At 43.2% G+C, this 9,608-nt stretch overlaps 1 protein-coding gene across 7 annotated transcripts in view; it reads left to right on the top strand.

Moving 5' to 3' along the window:
• The first annotated feature begins 115 nt into the window (after positions 1–115).
• The window catches only part of APAF1 (apoptotic peptidase activating factor 1), a 94,145-nt gene continuing 84,652 nt past the window's right edge, over positions 116–9,608 (top strand). For 2 of the 7 annotated variants that reach the window (XM_059681906.1, XM_059681907.1), the window contains exons 1-4: positions 116–274; positions 4,606–4,784; positions 5,071–5,260; positions 5,931–6,128. In XM_059681906.1, coding sequence (XP_059537889.1) covers positions 4,647–4,784; positions 5,071–5,260; positions 5,931–6,128 — 526 coding nt within the window. In that variant the 5' untranslated portion in view covers positions 116–274; positions 4,606–4,646. The other 5 variants (XM_059681905.1, XM_059681903.1, XM_059681904.1 and 2 more) reach the window with 4 other exon arrangements.

Here is a 9,608-nt window from a genome sequence, read left to right as displayed (position 1 = left end):
CCCGCCTGAGCCACGCCCCAAGCCACGCCCCCGCCGTGGGCGGGGCGCAGGGCGCTTCCTTGTGCGTGCGCGGGCTAAACCCGGAGCGGGAGCGCGCACGGCGGCGGCCGCCCGCCTTGGGGCTTGGAGTGTGTTTATTTGCATGCGCGGGCGCGCGCCGTCCGGCTGGGCGGGTCCCGCGGATTTTGACTGCTCCGCGGTCCTACGGCAAAGAGGCGGCTTCAGGTGGACGCGGATGCCTTATTCCTGCACCGAAAGGGTGAGGGAGCCGAAGGTGAGGGAGCAGTCTGGGCCGACAGCGACCCGCGAGGACTTGAAATAGCCACGGCAGCATCCAGAGTGGCCCTGGCCCCCCGGGTGCAGCTGCCGTCCGGGGGAAGGAGCGACTGTGGCCCTCCTTTCTTTGTGTCTGGGGTGGGGTTCATCGGCGGGGCGGGCCTCGGGCCGGGCCTCACCTCGCGCCCCGGGACTGTGTTGGCTGCCTGGGGAGGTGGCGCCTACATCTCCGCCTGTCGCAGGTCCCGGGAGGTGTTCGGCGCCCCGGACCGCGGCAGCCCAGGTGAGGCACCTGGCAGACCCGGACTAGTCCGGGCCGCGCTCCGAGTCCTGCTTTCCCTTTCGGAAGTCCCTGTTACCGACACCCCCTCCCCCACCCGGTCCCTCCAATTTGGTTTCCAAGTCTGTTCCCGCAGGGCTGCTCTTCCCAGTAAGATCTTGGTGGGAAGGTTTGGGTGAGTTTGCGCCTCGTTTTTCTCCCCAAGCCGGGTCTTTGGGACTCAGAATTCTGGGACAAGGTACTTTCTCTACCAGGAAGAGAAATTATCTAAAGAGGAAGTAGTCAGCTATTAACGGGTTTTCTGGATGAAATTGCCCTCCTTTAGAAAGAATAAGGGATTTTACATCTATGAAGACTTTTGACTTTTCGTTTTGGTGTGGCTACAAAAGATGGGGCACTGAGAATTTACTCAGGATATTTCAATTTGTGCACTTCAAATTTTACGTATTTTTAATAAGTCTAGGTAATTAGAAATTAGTTGGAAATTAGTTTCAGATTGTCAGAATGTCTACTTGCCTAGGCAATTGGACATGATTTTAAAAATTCATTTTTGTTTTGTCAAATCGAGTTTTATTGCTTACAGTTAAGGGATGTTTTACGTTTAATTGAGATCATAAAAACGTTATTAACATTTTAAAAATCTGATAGCTGTGATTCTAATCATAACGTTTTCTTTAGCAGTTTCGTTCCAGGCCTGGGCATTTTATGAAACTTGACAAGCATAGGCAAATGCTCTACTTCCCTATATTTACAAGTGCCACACTTGGTGGCCCTTTAAAAACATATAGTCACTAGAGGCCCGATGCACGAAATTCATGCAAGAGTAGGCCTTCCTTCCCCCGCTGCTGGCACCTGCTTCCCTGCGGCACCCCGGACCCAGGCTTCCCTTGCAGAGGGAGGCCCGTCCACCCGCTGTAGCCCGCTAGTTGGTGGCCTGGGCCTCCCTCTGCGGGCGATCACGGAGTGATGGCTGGGCCAACCAATTGCATCGCACCCGCCTTGGCTGGCCTGGCGCCAGTGGGTGTCATAGTGTGGCCCTGGATGGGTCGTATGGATGGATGGTGGGCCAGATGGTCATTCCGCTGTTTGGTCGATTTGCGTATTATGCTTTTACTATATAGGATAGGATAATTGAAACTTACTGGTTAGTGCTCCTGTTACTTGTGTTTATCCCTGTTTTTGTTCTTAGACATAACATTCTAATTATCTATTTTTAATTCCCACTAGATTGTGAACTTCATCAGGGATATGATTTAATCTTCTCTGTAAATGCAGGGCTTGGCACAAGGAGAGGCTCAAATGTTTATTGAATGAATAAATGAATATACACATTTAGACACTCACTGTAATACATTGGATGGAGTTCTGTTACTGTCCTAAAACTTGCATACATTCTGATCTGGGTTTTATACCCATGGAAAAGTTTGCATTATATTTGAAATAAAGTTGGTAGAAACTTAAGAGTATAATACTGTAAAGAATATGATTCTTTCTTTGTGGTCTCTTAATCCAAGAAATGACATCAGAGTGTATTTCCTGTTGCTTGGTCATACTTAGCAGCTCAGCAGAAACATTAGTGGAGTGAGCATATGAGAACTATGTTTATCATTGAAGACAGAGAGCTGACATACACCTTGTGTGAGAACTATTACACAATACCAGGGGTCCTCAAACTACGGCCCGCGGGCCACATGCAAATACAAATATTGTATTTGTTCCCGTTTTGTTTTTTTACTTCAAAATAAGATATGTGCAGTGTGCATAGGAATTTGTTCAGTTTTTTTTTAAACTATAGTCCGGCCCTCCAACGGTCTGAGGGACAGTGAACTGGCCCCCTGTTTAAAACGTTTGAGGACCCCTGCACAATACCACTATCTGGGACCCTTCAGTCTGCAGGCCGACGCTCTATCCACTGAGCCAAACCAGCTAGGGCAAAAACAAAAAGTTTTTAAATAGCCCGGGCTGGTTTGGCTCAATGGATAGAGCATTGGCCTGGGGACTGAAGGGTCCTGGGTTCGATTCTGGTCAAGGGCACATGCCTGGGTTGCAAGTTTGATCCCCAGTTGGGGGCGTGCAGGAGGCAGCCAACCAATGATTCTCTCTCATCATTGATGTTTCTCTTGTTCCCTTTCCTTCCTTTCTGAAATCAATAAAAAAAAAGTTTTTTAAACATGAGGACTTCAGTATGATTATTGTTTATAAAATTTTAGTTTAAAAAGGAAGTTTTTTTATTGTAAAAGTGATAATGTGTATTGAAAAAAAATTAAGACAATACAGAGCAGTACAGAAGAAAGACAGGGCAGGGGGAGAAGAGAGGGGGAAACCTCAAAGTCTTGCTACTTGGAAGTAACCCAAACATTTTGTTGAACAAACTTTGAAACATCTCCCTATATAGTTACATGATACATATTTTGTGCTGTACATGGGATCATATTTCTAATTTTTTCAATCAGCAATGTGTCATTAGCATCTTTTCATGTCAGTACATGGAGCTGTGTTTTATTTATTTATTTTTTTAAAATATATTTTATTGATTTTTTACAGAGAGGAAAGGAGAGGAATAGAGAGTTAGAAACGTCAATGAGAGAGAAACATCGATTAGCTGCCTCCTGCATACTTCCTACTGGGGATGTGCCCACAGCCAAGGTACATGCCCTTGGCCAGAATCGAATCTGGGACCTTACAGTCCGCAGACCAATGCTCTATCCACTGAGCCAAACTGGTTAGGGTGAGCTGTGTTTTATTTTAAAATTCATGCACTGGAGGGGGTGGTCCCTCAGCCAGGCCTGCCCCCTCTCACAGTCCGGGAGCCCTCAGGGGCAGGAGGTGACCTGGCGATCAGGGGAAGGCGACGCCCCATCACATCTCTGCTGCTGCCACTGCCGGCAGCGCAAGCCTCGACCGGCCCTGGTTACCTGAGCCTCGAGGCTTGCCTGTGCCTCGGGCAGCCCTGGGCGACTAGGCAGCTGCCATCTGAGGCTTGCCTGCACCTTGGGTGTCAGCTGGGCAGCCGCCATCCAAGGCTTGCCTGTGCCTTGGGCCAGTCCTGGGCACCTGGAGAGCTGAGGGGACTGGGGATCTCCAGAGGCAGGCACGCGGAGCGGCCGGGCCAGCCTGGGGGCTGGCCCGGTCTTGCTGTGCACCTGCTGCCCCAGCAGGGCTGAGGGGACTGGGCACTGCCATCTTGTGGCTGTGGGCACCCCTATCTTTGAGGGCGTGACAGTCAATTAGCATATTCCCTCCTTATTGGCTGTGGGTGCTGCCATTTTTGAGGGCGGGGCAGTCAATTAGCATATCCCCTCCTTATTGGCTGTGGGCACCGCCATCTTTGCGACGGCATGAGGATCAATTAGCATATTCCCTCTTTATTAGATAGGATTCTATCGTATATATATACTCTAGTTTTTAAAATCCATACTCAGATTGGTTGGCATTTTGGTTGTTTTCATCTTTTCTTTATCAGCTGAGCACTCTGTTAACTTTTTGTGAATATTTTTGTGTACATATATGAATGTCTCCTTGTGATAAATTCCTAGAAGTGACATTTCTGGGTTAAAGAGAATGCTTACTTTGAACACTTTTGTATCCTAGATTGCCTTCCAGAAAAGTTGCATCCATTTTGTACTCACCTCAAGTAATGCATAAGAATACTCATTTTCTCACACGTTTGAAAGCATTGGATTTTGTCCATTTAAAAAAATCTTCACAAAAAATAAAATCTTATTTTCTTTAAATATCTTGATTACCAGTGAGGTTACACATCTTTTTTTTTTTTTTTAAATATATTTTATTGATTTTTTACAGAGAGAAGGGAGAGAGAGAGAGAGTTAGAAACAGCGATGAGAGAGAAACATCGATCAGCTGCCTCCTGCACATCCCCCACTGGGGAAGTGCCCGCAACCCAGGTACATGCCCTTGACCGGAATCGAACCTGGGACCCTTCAGTCCGCAGGCCGACGCTCTAGCCACTGAGCCAAACCGGTTTCGGCGAGGTTACACATCTTTCATATATTTATTGCCCTGACATATATTTTGATGTTTGCCTGTAGCTCATGGTTAACAGCTCAGAGAAAGAAAAATTTGAGGGAGAATGGATGCCAAAGCTCGAAATTGTTTGCTTCAACATAGAGAAGCCCTGGAAAAGGACATCAAAACACCCTACATAATGGATCACATGGTTAGTGATGGAGTTTTAACACCATCGGAGGAAGAAAAAGTAAAAAACGAGGTAAAGTCCTTTTAGGCAGCCTATGCTTTCTTTAAAATTAGAACTTATATGCATAATCCATGAACACATACAATAGTGTGGTGAAAGCCTGGGGGAGGTGGGGATAGGGTGGAGGGGGTCAATGGGGAAAAAGGGGGACATCTATAATACTTTCAGCAATAAAGATAAATTTTAAAAAAATAAAAATTTTTTTAGAATTTATTTCAGAACTTGCACTGTTCTCCACTGATTTGTTGCAAACATATTCTTTATAGTACACTAAACTGCTACTTTTTTTTTTTTTTAGCCCACTCAACAGCATCGAGCAGCTATGCTAATTAAAATGATACTTAAAAAAGATAATGATTCCTACATATCATTCTACAATGCTTTACTACATGAAGGATATAAAGATCTTGCTGTCCTTCTCCACGGTGGTCTTCCTGTCATCTCTTCTTCCAATGGCAAAGATTCAGTTGGTGGAATAACTTCTTATGGTTTGTATGCATAACACTTGCACCTTCTATCACATTGCTATCACAGTGGCCACATTGCTGCAGTTTTATCTTATTGTAGATGGAGTCTGCTGAAGAGACTAATCAGTTCGCTGAAAAATGTGTGTGAAAAAATTATTTTCCAACCTAAATATTTTTATTTGCATCTATATTAACTCACATTTTCTTTTTGCTCAGTGGGCTATCTACTGCTCTGAGGTAAGAATAAATATATCCTAATTTTTAGAGACAATAAGATAATTTATAGGCCTTTATTTAAGTTCTTCTCCAGTTCTGTGTTTATCAAGTTCATGCATAGGAAAGAATAAGACTGATTAGGAAGCTAAGTTGTTGAAAGGAATTCCATATGTGTCCCTTTACACTCTCCTCTCCAGTCTAATCTGAGAGAGAGATTGGAGAGTCAGAGAGAAATAGGGTAAGGGCAGATATAGATGGAGATTTCCAGTGTCTATAGTCATCTTGGAAGGTATATGTTTGCTTTTGTTCTGAGTTTTCTGAGAAATCAGAAAATTGAAGTTAATATGCTAGCCACATTTTCTTCTCTTGGAAATTCTGAATTTAAGGCCTCAGCTTTATACTCCCTGGTTGTTATGATATTATTTGAGTAGTCATTTCGAAGTTCTATTCACGCTTGCTTTGTTTTGGATTTCAGTAAGAACAGTCCTGTGTGAAGGAGGAGTACCACAGAGGCCAGTTGTTTTTGTTACTAGGAAGAAGCTGGTGAATGCAATTCAACAGAAGCTCTTCAAACTGAATGGTGAACCGGGATGGGTCACTGTATATGGAATGGCAGGTTGTGGGAAGACTGTATTAGCTGCAGAAGCTGTTCGTGATCATGACCTCTTAGAAAGTAAGTTTTGATTACCATGTGTTGCTGGCAAAGCAGATGTTCTCTAGGCATCGTATTAGTTTCCTGTTGCTGCTGTAACAAATTACCAAAACTTCGGTGGCTTAAAATAACACAGATTTATTATCTTTACAGTTCTGGAGGTCAGAAGTCCAAAATAAGTCTCACTGGGCTAAAATCAGGGTGACAGCAGGACTGAGTTCCTTCTGAGGATCTAGGGAGAATTCTTTTTAAATATATCTATTTAAAAAATATTTTTATTGATACCAGAGAGGAAGGGAGAGGGAGAGAGAGAGAGAGAAACATCAATGATGAGAGAGAATCATTGATTGGCTCTCTCCTAAATGCCCCCTACCTGGGATCAAGCCCACAATCCCGTTATGTGCCCTTGACCAGAATTGAACCCGGAACCCTTAGGTCCACAGGCCAACGCTCTAGCCACTGAGCCAAATCGGCTAGGGCTAAGGAGAATTCTTTTCCTTGGATTTTCCAGGTTCTAGAGGTGACTTGCTTTCTTGACTCATGGCCCCTTCCTCCATTTTCAAAGCTGGCAGTGCCCAGCATTTTCATACCTTTTCTTTCTCTCTGATCTTTGCTTCTGTCATCGAATCTCCTTCCTGACTCTGACCTTCTTTCCTCCCTCTTATAAGGGCCCTTGTGACTCCATCATCACAAGGGTAATCTTGGGATAATCTCATCTCAAAATCCTTTTGCCATGGAAGGTAACTTTTGCAAATTCTGTGGAATGGGATGTGGACATCTTTGAGGGGGACATTATTCTGCCTACCACAGTTATGGTTACATTGGGAATATATTTTCGACCTAGGCCATCACAATGAGGCTTGGCTAGCCAGGCCAGTAAATTCATGTATTATCAGATGGCACTTATTATCACTGGAATGAAGCTAGTTCCCTTGTATCTTACCAATGAAGGGACTGTAGAGTTGAAAAAGGATCTTGAGCCGAAACCGGTTTGGCTCAGTGGATAGAGCGTCGGCCTGCGGACTGAAAGGTCCCAGGTTCGATTCCGGTCAAGGGCATGTACCTCGGTTGCGGGCACATCCCCAGTAGGAGATGTGCAGGAGGCGGCTGATCGATGTTTCTCTCCCATCGATGTTTCTAACTCTCTATCTCTCTCTCTCTCTCTTCCTTTCTGTAAAAAATCAATAAAATATATTAAAAAAAAAAAAGAAAAAGGATCTTGAAAGATTATATCCCTGCTTTTCAGGCAGTAGTAGACTTTCTGATAAAACTTCCTATTTCAGTGTCTTATTTGGCAGAATGCTGTAGTGCAAGAGATTCTTGGAAACTCAGTTCCATTAATGCCTGTCCCAGTAGGTGATTCTCCCATGAATTTGCATCCTGTATTAAACTACTAATTCTAGTTCTATAATTTTATCAGTTGCTTATCTTTAAAAATAAAAATCTTTAGTAACTTGTCTATAGTAAGCCTCAAGAAGAAGAAAAATTGGGAGTTGACTAGGTTTCTGGGAGTTGGTAGGTTTTTGTAGGGGGACTTTATAGATACATTCGGTATCTGGTGACTGACTTTTCTTGCTTTAGGTATTCTGTGGTGCCAGGCACTGCTGTGGGTACTGGGAATACAGAAAGAAGGCACAGTTTGTTTATCTAATAAGGATTCACTCACGTTCTGGTAGGGGAGATAAACATGTAAACAAATTATGATATTTGTGATAAACTGACCAGTAGAAACAAGTATAAGGTACAAAGTCAGAACGAAGGACGGATGCATTATGTCTATAGGGAAAGAGGATAGGCTTCCTGAATGAGATGGCATTTTAGCTAGAGTTTGGAGGAAGACTAGAAGTTTGTCAGACAGAGTGGGTAGGGATGGAGAGTAGGGAAAGTGGGAAGGATATTGGGTAGTTACTGGAGTGGGGAAGGGCAAACTGTACAGAAAAGGGTTTTAGGACACTTGGCTGGTGTACTCCTGACTTTAATGAGTCTGATAGGTTCTCAGGGTATTGTCAGGAATAGTTATACAGCTTCCCCATTGGTTGCCTCTATTCATTAGTGAGTTCTCGGATAAGTAAAGGACAGTTCCTGACTTCTGGTTGTTAGTAATTTTTTTATTTTTAATGCATAGTTAGTCATTAAGATCCTTTATGATGAGATGACAGAATGAATGGAATAAATATTAAACCTCTGAGAGATTTGGAAATGTGAAGGCTAGGGCACTCCTGTTGTATACACGTGGCTTTATTTATACTTCAAGCCTTTGTCAGCAGTGTTGGTCTTACTCTTGTTGAAAGTATGCCCAATTCCTACTTCTTTGTCATTATAAAGAAGTTTCCTGGGACTTAGCTCTATGTAAATCTTTATCTATCTATCTATTATCTATCTATCTATCTATCTATCTATCCATCTATCTATCTATCTATCTTCTGCAAAATTGATCACCAAGGTTTTTCAGGATGAAATCAGATTAAGTTTCTTTAGTATGAAGAAATGGGTTTTTCTTTCAATATTATGATGAATTTCCTATAAAATATACATTTATAATGTGCTAATTTATAGGGTTAAAAGTGTACCCTCAACTCAGTTGAAATCACTCAATTATTGGGGTGAATTTTCAATTTTAGCAGTTAAAATTGACTAACAACTTATGGTATTAATTGCCCAGGAATCATATTGTGTAAACTGTGCTGTTGGAATAGATTTTAAATATTTTGTTTTAGGAAAATGTTAGCGACAGTTGCAATTTTCCCGTGTATAGTGAGCTTAATTCGTATTCCTTATATGCTCTTGTGAGATTTCAGGTACAGAGGATTGAATTAATTATATTTTTTATTTCACAGTCTTTTTAAAAATATATATATTTTTATTGCTTTCAGAGAGAAAGGGAGAGGGAGAGAGAGAGAGAAACATTAATGATGAGAGAGTATCATTAATAGGCTGCCTTCTGCATGCTCCCCACTGGGGATTGAGCCTGCAACCCTGGCATATGCCCTGATGGGGAATCGAACAGTGACCTACTGGTTCATAGGTGGATGCTCAACCACTGAGCTATGCTGGCTGGGTTAGTTCATAGTCTTTATCATATTAGGTCTGTAGTTTCTTGCTGTGTGTATTTCCTTTTAAAAATTTCTCATTCTCATTTCCCTTCCCCGCTTCTAAGGGAAAACACACTCCTCCTATGTGTCGCCTCTACACAACTACAACCCTACTTAATTTCTGACACCACATGTGAGTTTTCCACACAACCAGCAATTCTTCAGCACCAGCTGGGTATCCTATGATTTAAATTCCATTCTGACACTGTCTATCTGGAGATAGCGTCTGATCCCACTGGTTAAAGGTTCAAACTATCTCTCCCCGCTACCCTGCCTTTAGATGCCAATCACAGTTCCAGATTGTTACCTATGCTTCTGACCAGGGGTTCCCTCTCCTTGGTTTGATTAATTTGCTAGAGCGGTTCACAGAACTCAGGGAAACATTTTACTCACTGGATCACTGGGTTCT

This window comes from Myotis daubentonii, chromosome 2 (genome assembly GCF_963259705.1).
Source record: "Myotis daubentonii chromosome 2, mMyoDau2.1, whole genome shotgun sequence".
Taxonomy (NCBI): domain Eukaryota; kingdom Metazoa; phylum Chordata; class Mammalia; order Chiroptera; family Vespertilionidae; genus Myotis; species Myotis daubentonii.
This window is presented reverse-complemented; position numbering and strand designations above follow the sequence as displayed.